This window comes from Macaca nemestrina, chromosome 9, assembly GCF_043159975.1.
Source record: "Macaca nemestrina isolate mMacNem1 chromosome 9, mMacNem.hap1, whole genome shotgun sequence".
Classification (NCBI taxonomy): domain Eukaryota; kingdom Metazoa; phylum Chordata; class Mammalia; order Primates; family Cercopithecidae; genus Macaca; species Macaca nemestrina.
Genome location: NC_092133.1, coordinates 67,059,339 through 67,087,074, shown reverse-complemented (window position 1 = coordinate 67,087,074; position 27,736 = coordinate 67,059,339). Strand labels below are relative to the sequence as shown.

The 27,736-nt window shown below is 51.7% G+C and overlaps 1 protein-coding gene across 2 annotated transcripts in view; it reads right to left on the bottom strand.

Moving 5' to 3' along the window:
- LOC105466067 (ADAM metallopeptidase with thrombospondin type 1 motif 14) overlaps positions 1-27,736 on the bottom strand; it is an 87,814-nt gene that overhangs the window by 35,326 nt on the left and 24,752 nt on the right. For both annotated transcript variants that reach the window (XM_011714945.3, XM_011714946.3), the window contains exons 3-4: positions 24,592-24,748; positions 18,068-18,258 (exon numbers count right to left, since the gene is read on the bottom strand). In XM_011714945.3, the coding sequence (XP_011713247.2) occupies positions 18,068-18,258; positions 24,592-24,748 (348 nt within the window). The remainder of the gene's footprint in view (positions 1-18,067; positions 18,259-24,591; positions 24,749-27,736) is intronic.

Below are 27,736 nucleotides of genomic sequence, written 5' to 3'. Positions count from 1 at the left end.
CACCAAATGGAGAAGAGGAATAGCACTTCCAACCATACAGGCGTGAGAGTCCCATGGCAGGGGGTGAGCCAGGAGGGGATCAGGAGACGTACGCTTTGTGGGCAAACTGTGGGCAGCAGAAGCTGCATGCATCACCCATCCCCAGTCCCAAGCCACTTTCCGCAGTGCCCAGAACTGGCAGCTGCCCCAGTTCATGAATGGACGGAATTCACAGCAGCCAGCGTCAGGCTTCTGCCACAGGCCTTCCTGGCACCCATATCTGGATCCAATTGAGTAGCAAGACCAAAGACCAGCAGCCGCTATGGGAAAGCAGCTCCCCGCCAACACCCCACCACAAGGAACAATGCCAATGCCCATCACAAGAAATGATGATAGTCCAGCGAGCAGCAGGGCTTCCTTCCCAACCTCTTCCCCTCCCCAGTGGGAGTAAAGTGCTCCCATGCATAGAGACAATGTCCTCCTCAATCCACACACCCTAGACTTATCCTAGGAGGGACTTCAGGGTGGAGTGGGGGGCACTCAATCAGTCACACACACACATAGGCTCCCTGGTGGAATTCTAAACTAAGGAGTCTTTGCTGATTGCTGAGATGATCATGAATCTGCAGTAGGGTGACCCTTAAGTAATCCTTACTTCCCAGCCCCTCCAACACTGGATCACGGCCTTCCTTCTGTGCTGGGGTGGGTCTGTGTCGCAGACCTCCCTGAGTGCACTATAAGCAGACTAAGGACAGGATCACAGGCAATGCACGCTCTGCACAGCCCCATCTGTGCCCCACGCACACATATGTAAACCCATCGGTTATCCCGGGAGCAGGAGAAGAAAGGAGTCACTGGGACATTCAGCGGGGGCATCTGCTGGGCCTCTGGGCATCTGGAAATGCCCAGGGCTGCTGCCTTCCTCCACATGTCTCTCCTGTAGGGCAGACCATGTGAATTGCTGCCAGAATCCTTCCATATTACTCATTTCTGTACCTCACTCAACAGGCCAAACCCACTCATCAAAGCCTCCAATGACCCTTGCTCCAATAGCTGCCATCTCCAGCTCAGGACATTGAGAGGTCCTTACAGCGGGACTGGGCAGGGGGCTGCTGCCTCTCTGAGCAGGAGATAGAATCACAGCTCAACTGTCCAACACTGGCAGAAGGTGGGGTGAGGGCCCCTGATGCCACCTCCCACTCCCTGGTAACTGGCCTAGATGCAAATGCTATGTAAACAGAAAGGGACAGCCCATCTGGAGATACCACTAAGAAGCAACTTGAAACCAAGGGCTTCAGGTGTCTGGTGTTCTGAGGTCTGCAGCACAAGCCCCCCACCCCCACCACCCGGCTCCAGGATCTAGAGAAAAGGGAAACAGTGTCTGGGCAGGAGGGCTCAGGGAAGTCTCAGTGGAGGAGCTGGAATGATCCCTGGACCAAGAAGGCTGTGGGCCCTTAAAAGGAGAGGGGCAGAGGCTTGCAGCAGGGGAGAGGAAGGCAAGAGCCACGTGAAGCCACCAAGAGAACTCCAGGGTCACTGGCAACCAAGATAACTAAAGTCAACTGCTTTGGTCTGAATGTTGGTGTTGCCCCAAAATTCATATGTTGACATCCAACTCCCAAGGGAATGGTATTGGAAGACAGGGCATTAGGGGGTAATTAAGTCATAAAGGCAGAGCCCTCCTGAATGGGATTAGTGTCCTTATAAAAGAAGCCCCTGAGAGACCCCCTCACTCCTTCTACCATGTGAGGACACAGTGAGAAGGCACCATCTATGAACCAGAAAGTGGGTGGGCTCTCACCAGTCACCAAATCTGCTGGTGTCCTGATCTTGGACTTCCCAGCCTTCAGAACTGTGAGAAATAAATTTCTATTGTTTCTATGCTACTCACTTAGGATATTTCGTTACAGCAGCCCAAACAGGTGAAGCCATCCCCCTCCATCTGACAGGGAATTTCTTCCCAGCCAGCGCTCACATGTGCCCAGTAGCGGGGAGCTTTTCATCATTGGAAAGTTCCCTGGGGCAGGAGCCCTGTTCAGCCTTCCTACCCACGTCCTCTGCTGGCCTTCAGTCTCCTGCTGGAAGTTTCACTGAGCATGTCTGCTCCCTTCCTGGGGACAGACAGTGATCTCAGTCTCTTATGGACTTCCCTCGAAGTACACCTCTGTCAAAGAAAATAGAGATCACTTACCAAATGGAAAACCTGAATTTGCACCATCTAAGCACCAAGATAAAGAAACCATCAATCTAGAATCCTGAACTCACAAAACCATCTTTTAAGGACCATGGTGAAATGAAGACATTATCAGATAAACAAACACTGTTACACAGACCCCACTAAAGGAATGTCAGGGAAGACGGAAAATGATCCCAAAAAGGAAGCCTAAAGCACAAGGAGAAGTGAAGAGTTTTGAGGCTGTGATAGAAAAGGAGCTCGGCAATGAGAAACAGTTGGGTCTTTTCTTATACTAAATAAGGATGATAAAAATAAACTGCTTTTATTTTATTCCCTTTCTCCCCCATTAAAAAAAGGTGGAGTTAGCCCTTCCATTCCAAGTCCCCTGTTCCAGTCCTCTGGGGCCCTGGTATGCTCATCTGCACACACCCCTGCCATCCCCAGCCCTTGAGTAGGGACCTCAGCATCTTTGATTTGGCTCAAGCTGCCTGAGGCTTTGCATGGGCCAAGGAGGTGGCTGGACAAGGCTGCCGTGTCTGGTAGAACTGCAGAGACCATGTGACACATAGCACCACAGCCAGGACCCCAGCTGCTCTGGAACACGCACAGGCGGCTTGCTGACAGCCTCCAGCCTGGCTGTGCACCCAGGGCCTGGCCCTGTCTGCCTTGGCCCTCCATGGCTGCCTCCCAAAGCCAGAGGTGAGGCCAGGGAGCTAGCTCAGGGGAGATCACAGATCGCTTCCCATGGTTGGGCATGAGGCAGGATGGCTATGAGGCACACTCACAGGGCAGAACAGAGAGTGTGTCCAGCTTCTCTGCTTCTCACCTCTGCGCCAAGTTCAAAGTCACCTCTGCCAGGACCCCTGCATTAGGATTCAGTACCACATATTGACCTGAGATAACCACTGGGTATGTACCAGAAAAACAAGCAAAGGTCAGGACTCTCTCTGGCCAAGGGGAGAAAAAGCAGCACAAGAGAAGATGGTAGAGGGTACTGGGATCAGAGGGAGGGAGGCACCTCTACTTCCCAAGCACCTACTGTGTGCCAGGCACTGTGCCGAGGGCTTGGCATACAACCTCACAACCACCTTATGGAGAGAGGAATTATTCCCGTCTCATAGGCAAGACATCCAAGGTTCAGAGAGGGTAAGTAACTTGCCCAAGGCCACGCAGCTAGAAGTGAGAATGCCAAGAGTTGAACTCAGATCTTTGTGACTCTCAGGCCCCCTTCCTTAGCCACTACATTCAGCTGCTGTCCAGAACCAGTTTCTGTGGCAGGGTGGCTGGGGTGGGCTTTGTCTGGCCCAGGAGAGAGAATGAGGAGAGTTTACAACTCAAGAAGGCTGTAAAAGGTCCACCCACCGCTTGGCAGCCAGGCTCAGGCAGGTCTTAAACAGGGAGAGGTGGAGGCCAGTGCTGAAAAAGACCCTGGGGGTATTAAGCCCACCCGCGCTCAAACAGAAGCGGAACGGTGTGGTCTCATCGCCACTAATGGCTGGCACAGCCCACAAGCGCCTCCCCACATCACTTTACTGAATCCTCATGGTGAACGGCCTGGAATTCCTATTATTCTAAAAATAAACTTTATTTTAAAATAACTTTAGATTCAGCTACAAGTTGCAAAGATAGTACAGAAACTCCCCACACCCAATTTATTCCAAATGTTAACATCTTCCATTACTATGGTATGTTTGTCACTGTTAATGAACCAATATTGACATACTGTTATTAACTAAAGTCTACATTTTATTCAGATTTTTCTAGTTTCCCCCAAATGTCCTGGTCCCATCCAGGGTGTCACATTCCATTTAATCTTCCTGTCTCCTTAGCCCCTCTGCTCTGTTTCTTCTCTGTGACAGGTTCTCCCGCCTTCTGGTTTTTGATGACTTTAAGTCTTAAGAAGCACTGAGCAGGTATTTTGTGTCCTTCAATTAGGGTATGTCTGATGGTTTTCTCATGGTTAGATGGGGGCTACAGGGGAGGAAGCCCACAGGGGTAAGGTGCATCCTCATCAGGCCATGCCAAGGATGCATGATATCAGCATGACTCATCACTGTTGCTGTTGGCCTTCATCACCCAGCTGACGGAGTGTTTGTCAGGTTTCTTCACTGAGAGTTACCCTCTGCTCCCTGATTTCCGGACTGAATTCTTTTAAAGAAAGTCACTATGTGCGGGCCACATCTAGGGGGTGAGGAGTTAAAATCCACCTCCTTGAAGACGGACGTGAATAAACTGGAATTACTCTGCATGGGTGATTTGTCCCTTCTTTGTTTATTTATTCCATCATTTATGTTATCAGTATGGACTTTTATCTATTTTACACCTTGGGCTATAATTCTCTGTGATTTGTTTTGTGGCTCAAATTGTCCTAGCTTTGGTGGTTGAGAGCTCTTTGAGTTGGCTCCTGTGTCCCGTAAACACACCCCCATGGTTTGGGGATTTGGGGTTTATGTTTTAACACTTCGTTACTTTCTGGCTCTAGGAGATGCTCCGGGGTCATCTTGCATATTCCCCGCCCTAGTCCCAGTGTCAGACGTTTCTCCAAGGACCTCTGAGGAGAAGGGTATGCTATCCCTGTTTTCAGGGATACAGGCAGGCCCAAAGGTACACAGAAGCTTGCCCGAGGACAGCAATCATGGTCAGAAGACAAGCCCAGGCCTCAGAAAACCTCACCTGCTCATGCGCCTTCCCTGATCACTTACTGCCTCTGAACCTGGGCAGATGTGAGCACCATTGCTTGAAGACAGAGGAACGGCCACAATGACCCCTCCTGTCCTTTCTCAGTCCTCAGGAGACGACAGCAACATGGAGTCTCAGGCCCTGGACCAGCCCTTTGGTGCGCAACCCTGGCCCTTCTAACAAGGCACAAGGTGACTCTGCAGACCACGTGCTCCAGCCCCCAGCGTCCCCGAGACACATGCTGCATCCCATTGAGTCCAACAGGCTCCTCTTTTTCACGTTTACAATCACTGTTGGCCAGGAGGCAGCCCAGGTGTGACTGTCACTGCCAGTGCAAGCAAGAGCCTCTGTCATTCCTGGTGGCTTCACAACCACAGCCCTCATCATTTCAGGTAACAAACCATCAGAGGCAGGAATGTGAATCCTGGGTGTTGTCTGAAAACGTCCCATCGACACCTTGCAGCAAAATCGATATGGCTCCAGCATCAAATCCACAGGATGCTGTCCGTAGGTTCTGTGAAAATCCAGGGATGCCGGTGGAGCCCTCAGGTGGCACCACCCCTGCTCTCCATGGCAGGCAGGACAATGCTGCATGGAAACGTCATACACTGAGGATGATGCCGGAACATGACCTGCAAGGGCACTGCTCTGAATGTGAAGAAGTTAGGGGAACTCCTCACCTGTTCATGTTGCCTTATCTGTGTGTATACAAGAGTAACATGATAGGCCAGGCATGGTGGCTCATGCCTTTAATCCCAGCACTTTGAGAGGCCGAGGCAGGTGGATCACGAGGTCAGGAGATTGAGACCATCCTGGCTAACACGGTGAAACCCCATCTCTCTACAAATACAAAAAAAAAATTAGCCTGGCATGGTGGCAGGCACCTGTAGTCCCAGCTACTTGGGAGGCTGAGGCAGGAGAATGGTGTGAAACTGGGAGGCGGAGCTTTCAGTGAGCCGAGATCGCGCCACTGCACTCCAGCCTAGGTGACAGAGCAAGACTCCGTCTCAAAAAAAAAAAAAAAAAAAAGAGTAACATATGATAAAGACCTAAGTCTAACTGAGGTTAAAAGCTCTCTTGTAGCTGGGTACAGTGGCTCACACCTGTAATCCCAGCACTTTGGGAAGCCGAGGCAGGCGGATCACAAGGTCAGGAGTTTGAGACCACCCTGACCAACATGGTGAAACCCTGTCTCTACCAAAAATAGAAAAATTAGCCGGGCATGGTGACATGCAGCTATAATCCCAGCTCCTCAGGAGGCTAGGGCAGGAGAGTCACTTGAACCTGGGAGGCAGAGGTTGTGGTGAGCTGAGATCCCACCACTGCACTCCAGCCTGGGTGACAGAGCAAGATTCCATCTCAAAAAAAAAAAAAGAAAAAAAAAAAAACTCTCTTCTAATAAGTCTACAGTGCTAAGAGATGAACAGAATTTCATTGGTAACACTTTTTCGTTCTTAAGGACATAAAATAATGGGGTATCTGACCATCAGTGTGGTCTTAGATTTGATGAAATATGGTACACATGTGAATTTGTCTGTGTGCACACATCTAATTTGGTGTGGTACACATGGGTGCATGTATCTATACAAACACACCTGTGTTACACATGTGGGTGATTAAACATGGTACAGGTATATGCATGTGTTTGGGTACCCATATTATATGTGTATACACATGTGCATGTGTGTGGGTACCTGTGTTGTATGTGTGTACACATGTGCATGTATGTGGATGTTTAACAGCAATATACTACTACCTGTGGTCTGAGCTCTCTGCCTTCCCCAGCCCTCCAGGGCTGACCCTCACAGTAGGCAGAGCTGGGTCTGGTTTACCTCGGGTTGGGACACTAAGACCTCACCAAGATGCCATGCTCAGGTGTGCACACACAGACAAGTTCACATGTGTACCATATTTCATCAAATCTAAGACTCCATGACGGTCAGATTCCCCATGATTTTATGCCACGGACCTGCCTCCGAGGTCACTAGGGAGGTGTTTAATGAGGTCTGGAGGATGAGGCTGCTCTCAGGGGAGTGGAAGGAGAGCGCTGAGTCTCCTGACTTCTTTCTCAGTTGCTGCAGGCTCAGCTGCTCCATCTCCCCTCTCTGCTAAGCTCATGATCATGCCCTATATTTTAAAGGGCTGGTGTGGGTTCCAAGTGAGCACTTTTAGCTGCCTTTTAATCGGCACACCTCTTAAAGGGGTGGCTGTCTCTGGAGCTCCCTGGAGCCTGCAGGCTGGTCTGGGTGGTGCTCCAGAGATCCGGCTGCTCAGCCCACCTCATGCCCAGGCTGCATGTGCAGAGTGGCTCCAGGGTGCACAGGGATGGACCCACCCAGCCCAACAGAGTCTCTTTCACAAGCCCACAGTGCTCAGCATTTATCCCCCACAACCTATTTGTGAAACGCAGCAGCCTTGACGTCCCAGGCTGGCAGCCTGTATGTAAACAGAGGCAGTGTGGAGGCCTGGGAAGGTTGAGCTCTGCTGCTTCTCACCACTGCATGGTCTTACCTCTTGGAGCTTGACTCTGCTCATCTGTGGGTGTGGAGGAAACAGCTTGCCGAGGCAGGAGGATAGAGGGAAAAACAGACGTCAAGGCTTTGAAACCAGGCCTGGCCCACAGCATGTGCTCGATCAACAGCATCCATTAGTTTAAAACTTATTTCAGCCAGGCACAATGGCTCAGGCCTATAATACCAGCGCTTTGGGAGGCTGAGGCAGGAGGACTGTTTGAGCTCAGGAATTCAAAACCATCCTAAGCAACATAGTGAGACCCTGTCTATATATATCTATATTTTTAAATTAAAAATTAGCTGGGTACAATCAGCCATGCCTGTAGCTACTTGGGAGGCTGAGGCAAGAGGATCACTTGAGTCCAGGAGGTCGAGGCTACAGTGAGCCATGGTCACACCACTGCACTCCAGCCTGGATGACAAAGCAAGACCCTACCTCTAAAAAGTGTGTGTGTGTGTGTGTGTGTGTGTGTATGTGTGGAGTGAGATGCTGTCCATGAAAGCAAAAGTGCTGTGTGAACCATAAAACTCTCTTCGCAGGAAGGGTGCTCACATCACATATCTCTCGCACCAAGATTCCCAGCACTCCTCCTTCTGTGATGCACATCATTCTCTGCCCAGAGGGTTTGCTTTGAAAATTCCTGTGTGTGACAATTGGAACTAATACCATAGGTCAGGGGGTCTCAATCTGGCCACTGTGGACAATTTGACGTGGATGAGCTCAGTTGGGGGAGCTGTTCTGTGCATTTTAAGATGTTTAGCAGAATCCCTGGCCTCTACCAACTAGATGCCAGTAGCACCCCATCCCCTCTAGCTGTGACAATCAAAAAATAGCTCCAGATATTACCAAATGTCCCTGGTTAAGAACTACTGCTTGGGTGGGCACCATGGCTCACAGCTGTAATCCTAGCACTCTGGGAGGCCAAGGCAGGAGGATTGCTTGAGGCCAGGAGTTCAAGACCAGCCTGGGTAATATAGTAAGACCCTGTCTCTACTAAAAATTAAAAAATTAAAAAAAAAAAAAAAGAAAATTAGCCAAGCATGGTGGCATGCACCTGTGGTGCTTGGGAGGCTGAGTCAGGAGGATCCCTTAAGCCCAGTAGGTTGAGGCTGCAGTGAGCCATGACTGCACCACTGTGCTTCAGCCTGGGTAACAAAGCAAGACCCTGTCTTTAAAAGAAAAAAAAAAAAAAGGCTGGGCACCTTGGCTGACACCTGTAATCCCAGCACTTTGGGAGGCTGAGGTGAGCAGATCACTTGAGGTCAGGTGTTCGGGACCAGCCTGGCCAACGTAGCGAATCCCCATCACTACTAAAAATACAAAAATTACCTGGGTGTGGTGGCATGCCTGTAATCCCAGCTACTCGGGAGGCTGAGGCAGGAGAATTGCTTGAACCCAGGAGACGAAGGTTGCAGTCAGCCGAGATTGCACCACTGCACTCCAGCCTGGGCAACAGAGTGAGACTCCATCTCAAAAAAAATAAAATAAAATAACTTTTAAATATAATAAATAAAATAAACTTTAAAAAGAACTACTGCTTTACAGTGAATGAGTTTTTTTACTTTTAGCAAAAGCAGTTTTGGGGAACAGACATAAGAGAAGAGAAAAAGACCAAAAAGAGAGGGAAGAAGAGGATTGTCTGCTTCCAGTGTCAAGGAGAATAAGCTCCTTAGAGATTCATCTACCCAGAAGGAGAATGTCTGGCAAAGCCATACTCTCCATCAGCAGGAAAGCAGTTTTTGTGGTGTTCCAAACCAGCCTTTATGATGGATGTGTAACGCTTGTCAAGGGTAAACAAAATGCCACCCTTCCAGGCTGAGGCCGCCAAGGCCCTGATCTGACAGCCAACTGCGCCAAAACCTCCCAGGTCTAAAAGGGGAAGCGAGCTCTTCTACACAGTCCATCTGAGCAGGCCCCAGGCTCAGAAACGGGCTCTGAGGCAGGTCAGAGCTGGTAGGACCCTACCATTGGCAGAGCTGCTAGCCAGGGTTGTCCCGGCAACCACCCCAACATCTATGTATTGTCAGGCAGGTGGAGCCGGGCAGGGGGTGGAGGTGGATCAGGCACCTATCGTCCAGACAGGTTGGCTGCCAAGAGGGTTCCTACAGGAAACAGAGACTGGAAGCTTCTGGCTACAACCTGGCTGGGAGGAAATGATGAAAGGGCCTCTCTGTCTCTCTTCTCACCCTCCCTGTGCTCCAGCTCCAGGCCCTAGGAGGTTCCCCCATCTCCCCATGTCCAAAGGGGTCCTCGCCCCAGAGAACTGGTCCATCACCCCTGGGCCAGGAGAGGGCCCTGGGAATGGGCAGATCCACCTTGGATGCCACCATGGGGAGCTGTTCTCATGCCTCTTCTTTGCGCCACAGTCCACGCTGCTGCCTCCCCAGTTATCCCGCCACACCTGGGTGCCAGGGAGGTCTCTGCAGGCTTCTGTCACCTGTCACCACACACCTGGGTCTCCTTCATCAACCCTGCCCCCACAACCCTGCTGTGCTATCTGCCACCCTATCTGCATGCCCTCCTCTCTCCGAATTGCCCTCTCCCTCAAGGCAGGCTCAGCAATGAGCCCCTGTAGACACCCCTCCTCTCTCTACAACCCCTCTAAGCTCCTTGGTACTGGTACCATTCTCCATGGTTGCCTGATTATTCCACAGGACTAAGGCTTGTTTTTGCAGTCAGACCAAAACTTCTAGGACGGGGGCCTCTGTCTGTGATACAAGGTACACAACCGGTGCCCACTAAATGCTGCAAACAACTACCCCTGTATGCTTCAAAGCGCTCCAATGGTTCTCTAGTCCTGAGATTTGAAGAAGCCTTAAGGAACATGACCCAGTACAGATGGGGAAACAGGCACAGAGAATGACAGCACCCAGCAGCATGTGCGGAAAGGTTGAGGGGGGAGCTTGGTCACATCATCTGAAGCTGCAGGAATATCCACAGCATCTCCCCAGGTCAATGCAAAAGACACATGGAAGGCAGGGCCACCCGGACTGTCCCTCCAGCTGCCGCTGACAGCTGTGCCCAGGGCCTCGTCAGATAACTTTGGGTGCTTCACTAATGGCTTCTGCCCCTCCTCCCTGGGTTAAGAGCACAATGGGACTATCCATCCCAGGAACTAGATCTCCTCTCTCTGGTCCCGCCGGGCCAGACCTGGCCCCGGAAATCAGGATCAGAAATGGTCACAGCAGACAGGTGCTCCAAGGGGAATGCAAAGCCAAGCTGTTATTACTGGCCCCATGGAAATCCCCTAAGGGTATTCAAGCATCAAGCATCCTAGCCGAATAAAAGCTCCCACACAATGGACAGGATGAGCTGCTGGTCCCCAGGGAGGCAGACTGTCGGTCCCCATCTGCTCACCTTCCCTTGCTGGGAAGTTTGGCTGTCCGTCCTCTGCACCTGTTCAGGGGAACCCTGAACCCCATACCGCCCACACACCCGTGATGGCAGCAGCAGGTTTGAACTGTCACAGCTCCTTTAAGCCACAGTCCATCTCAATGCTGTGAGCCTCTCTCCCCAAGAGGAACTGGGCTCCCCTCAGAGGAAGCTCTGCCTCAACTGTGCCCCTCACCCATCCCAGGCCCTGTCTGTTCCCACATTCACAGGGCAACCCAGCAGTGAGCAGAAGACCCAGCCTCTAACGGCCTTCCAGAACTTCTGAGAAGATCATTACTCTCCTCACCCACTTTCTGACAGGTTGTGGGGAGAGGGAAGGTAGGAACAAGACTATCCAAACAGCAGTCTCCAAGGCAGGCCCTCGTGGCCCGCTCGTGGCCCCGTCTTCAGTGGAAGCTGACAAAGTTCCCCGGCCACAGCTTTGAGTCATGCATGAGTCAGAGGTCAAGGGTCAAAAGTCAGAACGTGTTAATTTGGCCAAGAAGATTAGAATGGGTCACTGAACCTCCCTTCCTCCAACAGTAAAGTCCTGGGGACATCGGGGGAACACCAGGGAAGGAGGATAGGTAGGCAGCTGGCCTCCACATCATGAACATCAAGGGCTCAGAGAGAACTTCCCACCCGCTTCTGCCACCATCCACATGGTCTCATAGCTCCAGATTGGAGGGCTTCCCAGCCCCTTCTGAATGCACCACGTTTCAGGCCAGGCCAGCCCTGGAATGCCAAGTTTCAAAAGTACACTTTGCTCGATGGAAAGAAACGTCTCGACTTATAGCCCATCAAAAGACCTCTTCCGGTTTCCGAGGGAAACTCCTAAATTCTGCCTGGGGAACAAGCTCCCGTCTACTCTCCCCACTACCTTCCAAACTTCGCTGCCTTCAGCTCTCCACCTCAGAGGTGGGTTTCATTGTTTTTCTCATAGCCCCAAAGAGCATCCCCTCCACCCTCACCCCCGTCATTTGAGCTGACTCTCTTAGAACCCTTATCAGGGGCTCAGACCAGGCCACCCAGTGGGTCTGGGAGGGGCCTTGCTGAGGGCACACAGTGCCCAGAAGCCACGCATGTGGAGCCCCTCACCAAGCAGAGACCGTAGGAGCTGGCACAGGTCACGGCCCCTTCAGGACATACGTGCATGCAAGCACTCCGTCTCCGGGGGTCTTTTTCCCAGCCTGTGTGAGGGCCCATTTGGAACCCCAGCGTTAGGATACAGATCAGTGTAAGCTGAAGACATCTGAAAGCCAACAGATGCAGAAAGAAGCCCTCTCAGCTTCCCTTAAAAGCAGCAGCATCTGGGAAAGAGGTTGTTGGAAATCCCCTTAAGGGAATTTCATGGTCATAAAGACAGAAATACCACTTGACCCGGCTTAAGTAAACATCACAGACTTCATCTCCCGTCTGTTCTCCTAAAGACCCACCTGTCTTTCCTAAAGAAACCTTTCTCCCTTCTCCCTTTCTCTCCCTATTAAGCTAAGAATATAAGCCCCAGGTTTTGTTTGTTTCTTTCTTTTCTTTCTTTTTTTTTTTTTTTTTTTTTTTTGAGACTGCAGTCTCCCTCTGTGGTCCAGGCTGGAGTGCAATGGCCCGATCTCGGCTCACCGCAACCTCCGCCTCCCGGGTTCAAGCAATTCTCCTGTCTCAGCCTCCTGAGCAGCTGGAACTATAGGCACACACCACCACACCCAGCTAATTTTTGTATTTTTAGTAGAGAGGGGGTTTTGACATGTTGGCCAGGCTGGTCTCAAACTCCTGACCTTAGGTGATCCGCCTGCCTCAGCCTCCCAAAGTGCTGGGATTACATGCATGAGCCACTGCACCTGGCCAAGCTCTCAGTTTTCACCACCCCTTTGAGGTACTCATCATAGAGTAACCTTATATACAAGGAACTGGCAAATCAACTCTTTTCTCCTGCCAGTCTGTCTCTTTCAGTTTAACTCACAAGCCCTCCAGAACTGAACATAAGAGTGTAGGGAAACGCTTTTCTGCCATAACAGCTGGGTCACCAGCCACGGACAGCACCAGCTGGCACCAGGCCTGGGGAAGAGTCTGAGCTCTGGAGTGGACACAGCGGTGCTCAGATCCCAGCCCCGCGGCCTACCAGATGGGAGACTAGCAAGTTACAGCCTGTCTCTGTACCCCAGTTTCTATGTAAGGACATGGAGGCTACTCAGACCTCTCGTAGGGTTATGGGGAGACTTATGTAAATGAGGTAGAGTCTACAAAGAGTCTGGCTCCCTCCCAGTGGTTGCTCAAAAACAATGCTAATAATTTCTACAATGATATTCTTTTTTTTTTTTTTTTTTTAATTCTAGAGACAGGGTCTTACTCTGTTGGCAGGGTGGAGTGCAGTGGCACAATCACAGCTCACTGTAGCCTTGACCTCCTGGGCTCCAGCCATCCTCCCACCTCAACCTCCTGAGTAGCTGGGACTACAGTTGTGCACCACCTTGCCTGGCTAATTTTTTAAATTTTTTATAGAAATGGAGACTTGCTATGCCCAGGCTGGTCTTGAACTCCTGCCCTCAAGCAATCCTCCTGTCTTGGACTCCCAAAGTGCTGGGATTATAGGTGTGAGTCATGGCACCCGGCTTGCAATTAGATCTTTTGCAGTGGTCTGCGGACACACAGCAGTATAAGCTCAGAGGACGGGGACTGTGTTTTCTCTTCCTTTTGTGCTCCCCACTGTGGAAGCCATTCTTCCTGTCTGCCTGCTGTGCTGCTTGCTTTCTGGGCACAGGTCCTGCTGCACCTCACCCCCATACACAGCGGCAAGCTGTGGCCCAGCAGACCCAAACCAACCTTCTAGACACAGCAATTAGTACAGCGATAGCCACATGTCCCACCCTAGTCAGTCTTCCCTAGGAGGGCAAGAAAGAGCCTTCTGGCATTTGGGTCCTAAGTGTGAGCACCTGGGGTGTTCCCATTTCCCATCATGGGGAGAAAGCCCATCTGCTGCTGGGCTCCTCTGACAAGCACGGGCCAGCAGAGTAGGAGACCGTGCCCTAAGGAGCCTGAAGCCCTCGTCCTGTGGTCCCTGGGGCTCCTGCCCCGCAGCTTCTACCTGTGGGCACATCAGCAGCTCCCAGCCAATAGACCCCTCTTTGGTTTCAGCTAGTGTGAGCTGGGTCTGTCACCTGTAACCACAAGAACCCTGACTCCCACCCCACCCCACCCAATACCTAGCCCCACGGAGGGCCCACAGAGGTAGCACAGCACCCAGCTCCGAACAAATGAATGGATGTCAGCTGAAGCTGGCAGTCAAGCCAACTGGGGAGCAGGGCTCTAGCAAACCTGATCCACCCTCCAGAACCTGCCGACACCTCAGTCCAACCAAGAGTTAAGGAGCCGAGCAACAGAATTCGTGGAGGTCCCCCCGGGTACCTCTGAAAGAGTTTCTCTGAAAGATGAGAGAAAGAATGGAGCATATCACCCAAGACTGCTTTGTGGTCCCCCCCAGACAACTCACCCCCGCCACTGCCCCAAGCACTCTCACTCTCCTAACCCCAGCCAGAATCCTGGAAGTGAGGAGTAGGTGGCAGAACAGAGCTGTGGAAGAGACAGAATCCCACCACACTGCTGTGAGGGCTGTAACCCAGTCCAATCCAGGGCTGTGGCCTGGGAGATGCTGCCGCTCCGCTGGTTCCAGGAATGGGGGCAGAGGTTTTTAAGTAGGGCAAGTCATCAGACTCCTCACACCTGGTCAGGCCCCAAACCACAGAATAAAAACTTGTACTTCAGTGGAAGGCAGGCACTGCCGCAGTGCACCTTTCCCCCTTATCGGAATCAGACGCAGAGAAAGCGCCCTCACAGCAGAGAGCACCATGGGTCACTAAGAGCAACGCAACTTTCCTGTCTGCACGCAGGCGGTTCCATCTTCTCTGGCAGAGGCTAAACAGCCTTCCCTCCCACCCTACACAACACTAATTTTGTCTCCTTTTGCACATTCATTGTAAAATTCCTAATCTATAATGTTTCTGTCCTTGGGTTCTCTTTTGAATGAGTTATAACATCTGCCTGGTTCCCTCATTAATGAGTAGAGTCAAATCTTTAACACATGTTCCCTTTTATTTCTCTATGAGAGTCATGAGTTTACCTTTTCCTGAAAACTATCTTTTAACAAAGTGAAGGATTCTGGGGCTGCAGTAGGGCCTGGCTTACAGTCCTGGGGTCTTCAGCCCCAGCTTTGGGCAGTAGGACCCAGGCTCCTACCACTCTTGGGCATCCTGAGGTCTCCCCTGCCCCTTTCCCCTTTCCTGCCCTTCCTCTTGTCCCCCACCTGCTGGCTCCAGGAGCCAAACCTGGCTCTCAGCATGGCCTCCCACTAATGGGGTCGGTCCCCAGCTGTGGCCTCAGGCTGGGCCTGTGATTTGTGGACACTGGGTGGGTGGTCGAGTGTTCCAGGATGGTGGGTGTGTTCAGATTCACAGGCATCCTCTCCCTCCCCTCTCTTTCTCAAACAACTCCATGTGGTAGCCTTTGCTCTTTCTGTCCAAAACCACACACTAAGCTCCTGGGATGGAAGAAGTGTCCATACACAGAGGCGACCAGGGACAGACTTTCTAGCCCCCCACCTGCTCCCTGGGCTCCTGTAATTGGAACTGATCTCTGCTCCTGTTCTTTTGTTGATGTTGACATTGCAGAGAGAACTCTGCTGCTCTCTGCTGCTACCATCTCAATGGGTGCCAGCCCCCTGCTTTTCTCATAGATGCCATTCACCTCCACGTTTACCAATCACCTCTCAGGTCTCAGACCCTGTGCTGTGTGTGCTGTTGGGATTCCTAAAAAGACAAAGCCCCGCCTTTAAGGAACTCACCTTCCCAAACTCAGGTGAGGAACAACTTATACACGCAAAAACAAACGATGTAACAATAATAATGACAGAAAACATTACTTGAGTACCCACTATGTGTGAGGCATGTGCTAGATACCCTGGATACTAAATCTTCACAAACCCAAGAGCAGACACTATTATGAAAAAGCAGAGGCTCTAAGGGGCTAAACTGTAGCAGACACAAACTGGGGTGCCAGGACAGCTCAGAACAATTTCTCCAGCGGCCATGGCTGTGTCTAACCCCTCTCCAGCCTTGGAGCACTGATGCTCTTCAAAGAGTGGCATGTGACCCAGGTTAGGCCAATCAGAGTCCTGCCCTGGGAGATTTTTGCCTGGCAACCACAGGGGAAACTCCTTTTGTCTCCAGCCATGGATGGGGATAGGAGTCAGCGTTGTCTTGTCAGCGGCCAGAATGTCTGGTAGAGAAGTTGGTCAGAGAGAATCAGGATGTCACAGAGAGAGAAGCGAGCCTGAAAACTTCCTCTAGTTCCAATTACTCTCACAACCAGCTCCAACCTGTCCCTCCCCCAGTCTGACCCATGAGCCAAGAAATTACCACGTTTGTCTTAATCTAGATTGAGTTGGTTTTTCATCACTTGCATCCTATGATGAGCAACACAGGTTCCCTGCCCAAGGTCACAGAGACATTAAGGGGCTGTCCCTCTAGTGACCACCTCATCAAAGGGGCAGCCAGATTATGGACCCAGGCAACGCCCTACCAATGTTTCCAGGGGGACTGACATGACGTGGGATTGACATTTCTCCCCATCAACTGTTCCATTCCCAGAAATGCATGACCAGTCACTTTATGAAGGTCACAGTATTATCACCAACCACCGCCCACCGACAGCATATGCTCTGCATGGCCATGCTCTATGTCGTGCACTCGTTTTATCCTCCCCAAAACCTCTGGTAGTAAGTACTGTTAATGCTGCTTGCAAAGCGCAGAAGGAGATACTCCAGAGGGTTCTTAACTCGCCCCCAAAGTCACAAAGACAGGAAGGGGCCGAGTCAGACTGTGTGCTTTTGGTGGACTCACTAATATTCCTCTTAGTGCAGTAGCACAATCAATTGCACACCCCTCACAGCCTGTCAGCACTGCCCATGTTAGACTGAGGATAAGGCGACTCTATCCCAGCCCTGGCATACTGCAGTCATCTGTCGGTCTGGATGATCATGCAACTAGCCAACCTCTTTATCCTCTCCAAACAGGCCTAGGGGCAGAGGGCCCTAACATCAAGGCCAGTGAGGGCCCATGCAGGGGCTGGAAGCTTTGGCCTTCAAAAGAGGCCTCGCTCAAATTCTTCGGGACCCACCACGTACATATCTTCTTTCTTAGCTCTGGTATTCCAGATGAATGTTTATGATGAGCCATTAACCTGGTCACCTTGCAGAGGCTCAGAGGTGAAGGGCACCTGCCCTGCTGCCTCCTGTTGATGTGGCATTTTCCCTTGTACACTGCTGCCCACCTTCTCCCCGCCTGGACTGCACAGCATCCTATGCTGAGCTGGGGTCTTTCCCAGTGGGTCACCTGCCTCCGGTACTGCACTTCACAGGGAAGGGCTGAGGGTCCGGCCCCCATCCCCAGCATCTGACCCCTGACTGCACTATTTCTACCTTGGGTCTCACTTCACCCAGACAGGTCCCCATCTTTTCCCAGAACCACACAGCCACAGGCACCCTGACAAAGGCCCCATGCTTTCACCCCCCTTTCCCTCTTGCTCTTCATTGTCTCTGCCCCTTTAGCCCAGGGATGCTCACTCGGGGCTACCTGTGGCCTACAGTGTGTTTTGTTTGGCATCCACAGTGGGTTTCTCTTTTAACATTTAAAAACTGGAAATGTTCACTTAAATATCTGGATTAAAATTTTCCATAATAAAATTTTTAAACACTTTTAAAAATAACTACATTTCTGATTTTTCTTGAAAAACTAGGTTTTCTGTGACGAGAGTCCTATATCTCTGCAGGACAACTGCAGGCAGCAGCTGAGGGCACGGGCTCTCTGCTTCACCATGGTCTTAGAATCTGCCCACATCCCCGATTGTCCTTGCCTGTCTGCGCACACCCAAGGCCCGTGTCAGGGCCTCAGGACCCACTTTACAGATTGACAGCTCCTTGGCCAGTCTCCCCAGCCTGGGGTTGGGCATTTTTTCCAGATGATGAGTCCCAGGGAAGTCCCTTCAACTCCAACACAAGCAAGGCTCCAGGCCACGCCTGAGCCAGACTCTGAACGTGTCCAAGCCCAGAACCCACTGTCCACAGGCAGGAGGCCAGGTGGGTCACCTCAGCCCAGGTATGTACAGCTGGGATCAGGCCAATTCAGGCTCATTATACCGTCGAACCTGGCTGCCAAGGGCGTGCCTGCTGGGCTAAGGAGTAAGCAATGACTCACCCAAGTTCACCTGAAAAATACCAGGCCCCAGAAACTTCCATTTGGATCAGCACTGGGGCCCACCCCACCCCACTCCCCTCAAGTCCCAGGACACGTGGACACTCACAATATTCATGAGGGTGAGGACGTAGTTCTGCACATGCTCCTTGCCATGGAAGCGAACCACCGAGTCATCCACCACCAGCAGCACCTCGATGCTGTAGCTGCCTGGCTTGGCATGCCGCCGCTTCCGCTCTGTGTCGCCCAGCTGGTCCCCTACCAGGCCCAGCAGGTTGGGAAGGTCTCCCAGGCCAAAGGCTGGAACCAAGACAGGAAGAGAGTGAGGTCCAACCCACAGGAGAGGCTGTCACTGTGACATCACCCCCCACCTACCTCTGGCTCCATCACGGGCACCCTTTTCCCTGCCTCTGTAAGTAAAGTAGTATGAGGCATTGTTCCATACCAGGTCAACTCATGGGCAAGAACCATTTTCCTGCTACGAGACCATGGCTAAGTCTTTGAAGCAATGAGTAGCAGAGTGGGGAGAACTGACCCGGAGCAGAATGCCTGGGTTCCAGGAGCCACTCATCCTATCTCTCTGGGCATCCCAGGCCCCATCCCTCGCTTCTCTGGCCTCCATCGCCTCTCCTATAACATGAGGACGAACCACCCTTTATCTCTAACCCACAACGTTGCTGTAAAAATCAAAGTTGGCAATATCTCCATAAAGGAAAAAAGTCATGGGGCTACTGTGGCCTCACAGGGCATCTGAGGAACTCTCGGATACTCCTATGAGCCCTGAGCCTCTCCAATCCCACCCAGGAACTGTCAGGGACCCCAAATTTCACCATCGCTGCTTTGCCCTTTTGGCTAAAAGCAAAATAGCATTTATTAACTTGTATTATATAATCCAAGAGTTACTAAACTTTTTCTGTAAAGGGCCAGATAAATATTTTAGGCTCTGTGGGTCATTCATTCTCGGTCACAACCATTCGATTCTGACACTGAAGCACAAAATCAGCCGCAGATGAGACTGTGAGTGTGTCTGTGTTCCAATCCAACCTCCTCTACAAGACAGCTGCCAGGCTGTACCTGGCCCTGGGCCTTACCTTTACTGACCTCTAATCTAATCTAACGCAAACCAATCTAATCTAATCTTTACAACAACTCTATCAGATTGTTGTCCCTATTACACTGGTGAACACATTGAAGTTCAAAGATGTTAAGTAGCTTCTCGTGTGGGTCTGTCTGAATCAAAAGCCCATGCTTTGAAACATTACCATCGATGCCGCCATGTACAAGGGTAACAGCTTGAGCGCTGTCAGTCATCTATGCTATAGCCTGAATGAAGATAAACTCTGCCGGGGCGATGGAGTGAGGGTACGTGGAGACGTCGCAGGGAAAGCTAAGAAGGCAGGACAGGAGGCTGGGGTCTCTCAAGAAGGCTCCAGAGCCTTAACTCTTAATGACTTCCCCCCATCTCACTCTGAAGTTTTGATACTCGTACCATTAATTTCTAAGAACCTTCATTTATCCACAGGTATTTGAGAGCTCCCCAGATAGGAGGCTGGGACTGAGGATGTAAAGAGGCCACCATGCTATCCCCAGCACGTATCAGGGCTGTGGCAGCAGGAGGGGCCCCGCACTATTCAATGGATGGACAAAGGGTAGGTGATAAAGGCCTGGCCTCTGCCCTTGAGCCCACTGCCTAGCAGAGGGGACAAATAAGAAATTGGATTGTAACAATACAAGAATATCAAAGGCTACCATAGGACTGATCAGAGAAGGCGCCCCCTGGAGATCCAGACCTGTTGGGGGAGGCTTCCTGAGGAGGGGACACTGAAGCTGGGGCTGAACAGAGAGCAGGAGAAAACCCACTTCAGCACAGAGGGCAGAGGGCCCTGTCCCTGCCCAGTCCATTGTGATTATTTATGTTACACACGGGAGCGAGTGTGTGCAGACCCCGTCCACACGTGGGTGACGCACATGGATGCATCCGCGGAAACCTCTGCAGAGACCTGAGCCACCTCTACGCTGCTACCCACACGGGTTCTCAGGTAACGGGGATCTGAGGACGGGTAACAGGGAACACACAGGGCTCGGTGCTACCGTTTGTTTTTATCTCCTCTTTGCTGAGTGGTGCTATAGTGCAAAGGAACAAAGCCCTAGACTTAAGAGCTGGAAAAATGTGTGGCTACTGGCCTGGCAGGGAAAGCCCTCTGGGTGGACGCACAGCCTGGTGAGCAGGGCTCGGGTGGGTTTCGTCCTCACTTACCCTTGAGGCTGGCGCTGCTCTGAGCTCACACTGCAGGCAGTTTCTGGTGGCCCTGGTGTCTGAGCCAATGGCAAGCGCAGCAGCCCATCACCAAACTCCTGGGAGAGAGGAGGGCCGCCCCTGGCAGAGGAGGGGAAGGCACAAGGCTCTGTCCATGGAGCAGGGAGAATAAATAACAGTCACCCTCAACACATGGGCTGTGCCCAGAAGTGTAAGCCCTGCCAGTGGAATGCCGCACTTGACCTCTCACAGCCCTCCCTGCCAGGCATGTCACAGGAAGGCTGGAGAGGTTACCCCACTCACCCTAGATCACACAGCAGCTTCATGACAACAGTCCAGAAAGTAAACTCAGGCCTCCCCCAGCCATGACCACACTCTATCAGGGCACAGCCATAATTCTCTCTCTGCAGACTTTCTGGGGAATTAGGGAGGAGCAGCCAGCATTAGCCTTGGATGCTGTGGGGGGCTCCAGCCGCACCCTCTTCTGTGGGTCCCTCATCCTTCAGGATGACAGGAGCAGACAACCCTCAGGGCAGAGCAGGGCCCGCCAGCCACTGGGAAGCTGCCATGAGCCACCCAAGAAGCCCCAGGCCAATGGAAAATGGTGCAGCTGCTTTGAAAATACAGTTGACAGTTAAACCTAGAGGTGCCATGTGACCCAGTAATTCCACTGCTAAGTATGTACTCAAGAGAATTGAAAACGTATGTTCACATAAAAACTTGACACGAATGTTCACAGCAGCATTTCATAGTAGCCAAAAGATAGAAACAACTCCAGTGTCCACCAGATGAATGATAAATGTGGCATGTCCGTACGCTGGACGGGAGTTCCACCATAAAGAGGAGAGAAGCATCAAGACAGGCAATCCCATGGATGAGCCTTGAAAACACGCTGAGTGAAAGAAGCCAGGCACCAAAGGCACATACTGTATGATTTCATCCTATGAAACATCCTGAATAGGCAAATCCTATTTAGAAAGATAGATATCTTATTTAGAAAGATAGAAAGTAGATTAGTGGTTGTCAGGGGGCATTGGACGGTGCAACTACATTAGTAGTAGGAGCAACTACAACTAATGGATGGGAATGTTCTGGAATTAGATGGAAGTGATGGCTGCACAGCATTGTGAATATAGTTTTAAAAACCCAGCGAATCGTATGCCTCAAAATGGTTAAAATGGTGAATTTTATCTCAATTGTTTGTAAAGCAGTTGCCCTGAGCCCCAGCCCGGCTGGCGTCCCTGGCATGGGCAGCCCCAAGGAGAGCTGGAGCTCCGGCTGCAGGAGCACATACCCCATTCGTATCCTCAGGAGGGAATCGGGGGTGGGAACGGGGTTCCGGAGAGTAGGACCATGGGTTAAATAGGAGAGGGCAGCATTTGGAGCAGGAGAGCATTCAGGGCACAGCCTCAGGGGCCAAGGCAGGGCCGTGGGGTGAGGGCCAGCTCGAGCCTGGGGGCCCAGCACTGGGAATTCCTTCCCCTGGACTCTGAACAGTTCAGTTTCTCCCCAGAGCCTTGGGAAAGGATCACGTAACTCTTCTTTGGAGTTCATGATGGATGTGTGTGTATATGTGTGTGTGTGTGTGTTTGAGAGTGTGTGAGTGTGTGAAGGGGTGTGTATGTGGGGGGGGTGTCAATATGTGTGAGCATGGGTAGATGTGGGGTTGTGAGAGTGTGTGAGTGTGTGAAGGGGTGTGTATGTGGGGGGTGTCAATGTGTGTGAGCATGGGTAGATGTGGGGTTGTGAGAGTGTGTGAGTGTGTGAAGGGGTGTGTATGTGGGGGGTGTCAATGTGTGTGAGCATGGGTAGATGTGGGGTTGTGAGAGTGTGTGAGTGTGTAGAGGGGTCTATATGTGTGTATGCAGGTGTGCAAATGTGGGTGGGTATAAGTATGTGTTTGTCAGTGTGTGAGTGTGGGTGTGTGGGAGTGTGTATGTGGGTGTGTTTGTGTCAGTATGTGAGCATGAGTGTATGGGTAGGGTGTGTCTGTGTGTGAGTGTGGGTGTATGGGGGTGTGTGAGTGTGTGTTTGTGTCAGTGTGTGAGCATGAGTGTATGGGTGGGGTGTGTCTGTGTGTGAGTGTGGGTGTACAGGTGTGTGAGTGTGTTTGTGTCAGTGTGTGAGCATGAGTGTATGGGTGGGGTGTGTCTGTGTGTGAGTGTGGGTGTATGGGTGTGTGTGAGTGTGTTTGTGTCAGTGTGTGAGCATGAGTGTATGGGTGGGGTGTGTCTGTGAGTGTGGGTGTATGGGGGTGTGTGTGTGTGTTTGTGTCAGTGTGTGAGCATGAGTGTATGGGTGGGGTGTGTCCCCCCACACGCCCTTTTCAGGAAGCAGCAGCTGTGGCCTTACTGAGTGCCAAGAGGAATTGTCCCCTCCACCCCAGGTTCACTGGTGCACCTCAGACTCTCTTACAGTGGAGCAGGGGGCTGGAACCCCCTCCACAGACTCAGCCCAGTAAGCAAACCCGTGTAGTGGAGCCTCTGATGCCTCCCTGCTCTCCTTCCTCCAGGGACAGGCCTGCTGCTGTGAGTGACACAGAGATGGAGACTTGGCATCTGTCCTCCAGGACTCCTAGCCTGGGTAAGAGAAGAGAACAGACCCAGGAGACTCCCAGGTCTGAGGAACCAAGGGGAGGGACACCTGTGGATGATGGGGACAGGTGGAGATGCAGAGGTCCCCAGTCTGAGGGAGATTCCCCAAAAGCCTTTGGCCGGCTGCTAGGCAGGCTTTGAGCACCTGGCCAGGCCTCCAAGGCACCTCTCTGTGTGGAAAACCAGACCCAAAGAGCCAAGCTGAAGCCTCTGGCTTTAATCAAGTATGTGAAGTGGAGACAGGCACGGCTAGAAATGCGTCTCCCCACACTGGGCTCAGCCCCACAACTGGCCTTCAAATAGAAGTACAAGTCGCAGCTTTCCAAGAAAGTCTTCTCCTGCCCCTGGTGTTTCTAAGGAAGGCCCATAGACGGACCAGGGCCTGGCCTCACTGGAGTTCCAGCCCTGGAGCCTGGTGTGGGGCAAGAGTCGCAGCTACATTTCTTTGGGTCTGAACTCCAGCTCCATGTGCTCAGTGGTCTCAGCTTCCCAGCTGCCCACCATGGTGGCTGGTGATGCAGATGTTCCAGGCTCACAGCTCTGGAGCTGGACTTCCCCAACATCTCTTCCCAAAAGAGGGGACCTTATGGTCTTTGGATTCAGAATTGGCCTAAAAAAATGGAGCCCATGGGAGACTCATTCCTCTTCCCACCCCTGGTGGAGGGAAGGGTGCCCTGAAATCCACACCAGCGCTCAGACGCCCCACCAGCCCTGCCCTCCCCACCTTAGGCCTGCAGAATCCTCTGGCTCTGGTGCCACAGCTCTCTTGTGAGTGATACTTGGAGAGCAACTGGAGCTTCAATGGATACACCATCTGTAGGGACAACTGGCTTTCAGGCATTTCTCACGCCAAGCCCAGTCCCACAGGGAGCTGGCACAAGGGTGTGTGTGGTCCAGTCATAACCAGATTTCACCTATGGCCTCCTCATCTCTTCTTGGCCAAAGGAGCTTTGTGACACTGTGAAGCTGACCACGGGCCCAGGACCAGCACCTGTCACATCCAGTTTATTTGCCCAACCATAAGTCTTGAGTGCCTCTGGTGTGTAGGCTCCTGCACTGGTCACCTGGGCGCAGGGACGCCCCTTCCCTCAGGGGGTTCCCACCCTAACACGTCAGCAGTTACCCTTAATAATACTGTAAGGAGAGCTGCCATTTATCCAGCACCTACTACATGCCAAGCCCTATACTGGGATTTTCATAGACACCATCACCATTACATATAACATTTACAGGTAGACATGGATCATCTCTGCTTTGCTGATGAGGAAAATGAGGGCTCAGAGATCTTAGGTAACTTGCCTAGGATCATGCAGTAGACAGACTTGAAGATAGGATTGTAAAATGGTCTACAGGACACACAGCTGACCATCATGCCCTGACAGCAGGCAGCCTCCCTGCAGGTGCCCTAATAACTCCTTTCCTGTGGTTCCCACACGGTTGAGTTGACTTTAGGGGGAAAAACTCACTGCAGGCATTCTACCTTCTGCCTTGGCTCAGAAATAGCCTTGAGAAGAAATAGTGAGCTCCTCAGAGACCTCTGGAGTCCCAGGGACCACAGTTCAGGACACAAGTGGCTCCTCTGGCCCCTAGCTCCAGCCAATTACAGCAGCTCCTAGAACGCAATGGGGTTTCTCTGCCAGTACAGCAGATCTATGTGGCCCAGTCCCGTTTTACAGGTAAGAAGACTGAGGCCAGGCATGGACAGCTTAAGGACAGAAGTTACCGGGAAACACTCCAGAGGTAGGGAGAGAAGCAGCGCACAGGCCCCTACCTACAGCCTACCTTCATTGTGCAGGTCCCCGTGAGGTTCTGCCCACTCCTGCTGGACGGCCTCCCGGCGGTACACCACATGTGTCCTCCCGCTGGCCTCCTTCTCCTGCTGGCCCCGCTCCAGAGGCTCAATGAAGAAGTCGGTGCTATCTGTGCGGATGAGACCCGCCTGAACCAGGGACGGCAAGCACGGGGGAAGAGAGAGAGAAGAGCATGAACACAGTACAGCTGACAGGCAAGCATCTGTGAGTACACATATGTGACCCTACATGTGTGCAGGCTCTTCCTCCAGGGCCTTGAGGAGCCCTGGGATTCCATGACATTCTATGAGGCCCTGGCAGGGGAATGGGAGGAGGTGATAGGAAAGCTGAGCAAAGGGGCCCACCCTCCTTTCAGCAAAGCAGATCCACTTTTACTGTGTTGTCTATCCATGGGGCTCTGCATAAAATCTCATTACATCAGAGTTTCTACTGCTTACAAAAAGCAGAGGCACAAAAGCCACTGCCATCAGGCACATGCACACACACCAAGGCACTGCACTCCAGCCCGAAGCACATCACAAGGGTTTAGCTTTACCTTGAGGCAGACAGGAAAATCCTAGGGGCAAAGGCTCATTATCCCTAAGGTGTGCTGGTCCCCCACTTCAATACGAAGCGCTGTTATTTCAGGTTGAAAGCACATGGGTGTGCACATGGCGGGATGGGGGTTTGGGGGCAGGGAGGAGGGCAGCTAATGCTCATTCACGACAAATGAGCCAGGAGTGCGTGTTTTTCATCTAATGTTTCCCTACATCAAATATTCCCTTAAAAAATCAGGTGTTGGCCTTGGAAATAAAAACAAAAAAATATGATGGCAAAGCCCAGCAAATGTGTTATTATCCCCCAGTGAAGGCAGTCATCACAGGGGCCAATGAAACATACAACTAGATGTGGGTTAACGTATGTGTGTCTGCATATGCACATGTATATATATACACACACACACACACACACACATACCATGTCATCCTACAAAGTACTAAGAGTACCTACCGCAGTGGATGGAAAATAATAGGCATGATTTACAAATAAATATTTGTTGAATTCCTTCACTTGTTCAACAAGTATCTATTGAGTGCTTACTACATAACAAGGACTGGGAGCGCAGCTGTGAACACAAAGCAGTGAATGAAGGAAGCGTTTCTATAAATTCACTGGACCTTCTCCATTTGAATTGGAACTCCAGTGACAACACAACCCAATTCCACCCACTTCCCACTTCCCACCTCCTCCTGTTCTGAGGCTGCATCTCAGGAGCCCCCTCCAAGTCCGACTGAACACCTACCACTAAGCCCCCAACAGCAGCCAACGTTTTCTGTGCCCCTTCTAGCTGTTTCTGTGGATCAGACAGAAAGCATCATTTTGGAGCCAAATCAAGACGGTTGCCTTCTGTGCTTCATCAACAGGCCCAATCAAGAGGCCAAGAAATGTTCCAGGGAAAAATGGCATTATTGGAACAAATTTGAGGCTTCCATGTAACCATTTTATCAAGTAACACTCAATTGTCTGCAAAAGTTCTGATGTGCTTGTTAAAATGTCCATGTCAAACCTTATACTGAGCACACATGTATCCATGCAGAGCAGTTTGACTTTGTACCTACTGTGTGCCTGCTATGGGCAGGGAGAAATGGAAAAATAAGGCCCAAGAACTGAGGGCAGCCAATGTCCTGCCCGGTGCTATGACAAAGTGTGGACACGTGTCCCAAAGGAGGTGACATCTGTGGGTCCTGAAGGATAACTATCCATCAGGTTCCTGGTTGCAAGGATTAGAAATTCAACTCAAACCCCCTGACCTGAAGGGGGTTTGAGTTGCCATTTGTATGTCTTTTTTTCTTTCTTTTTTCTTTTTTTGAGATGTGGTCTCACTCTGTCACCCAGGCTGGAGTGCAGTGGCACAATCTTGGCTCATCGAAGCCTCCACCACCTGGGCTCAAGCAATTTCCCACCTCAGCTACTCTAGCAGCTGGGACTACAGGTACACACAAGCTTCATCCTCCCTCCTCCAAGACAAGCTATACATCCCCTGTCCTTGCAGACACATCTCCACTCTGCCATCAGAGACAAGGAGATTCTCCCTTCACAGTCCCATCCAGGCTGAGTCACATGGTCACCCAGGGACTGTCAGCCCAGGTTTCCACAGCAGGCAGAAGGGAGAAATTGTTAGGGTGCAAAAGAAACCAACACGAGAAGGAAAGAGCATACGAGGTAGAGGGGAAGGCCCCCGGGTAAGGGTGGAAATGCAGGAAGGATAGTGTGGGGAGGGGACCAGGGCATTCAGGCTCAGGGACAGAGGTTGAACCCAAACCTGGACAAAAAGTAGTGGCCAAATCCAAAGGAGTCTGCCACTGTGCACCTGCAGAACCCCGACGGGAGGCCTGTCTTCCAGCTGGTGGCTCCAGGCCCGGGACACGCCTCCAAGGCCTACCACAGCTTTGTTGCCACGAGGGCCTGTGATGAACTCTCAGCCAAGCCCTGCATGATTTATCCCATCCCCCTTTCTATACCCGTGTCTGATACCCAGAGGGACCCCTGGGTCCCTTGTACCCCTGGAACAAGCAAGCAAGAGACAGCATGAGTCAGAGGCCACTGCTCCATCCAGGTCACGGGCACACAAACCTGGCTGGCCCAGGGCAGTGACCTGCGCCGTCTCAGTCCATCACACCTCTCAAGCTGCCTAGCAGAGGCAAACTCTCCAGAGCAAGAAGTGGAAGGCTCTACTCAGCGCCTCCCACACACCAGGCACCTGGTCAAGGCCCTCCCCAGTTCTGGGGCTTGGTTAAATGGCTCCACAAAGAGGATCCTTCAAGCCTGGCACTCCCTGCCTCACAGCCCAGAGACTCCACAGGGTCTCGAGGGCTCGGTGCCTCATATGAGGGATACAGTTCCCAGAATGAAACCACTGCCTTCCAGCCCGCCCCTTCCTCTGGCCCACAATCATGGGCTACAGACCTTTCAGGATCATCGTGCTCATCCCAGTCTGAAGCATTATACTTCGACAACATCCCCAGTTAGGAGACCTCTAGCTTTTACTTGGATGCCTCCAGTGACAGAGAGCTCCCTCCCTCAAGATGTAACAGATTCTGAATAGGGACACTCCTAACATTGTATTCAGCGTGAAC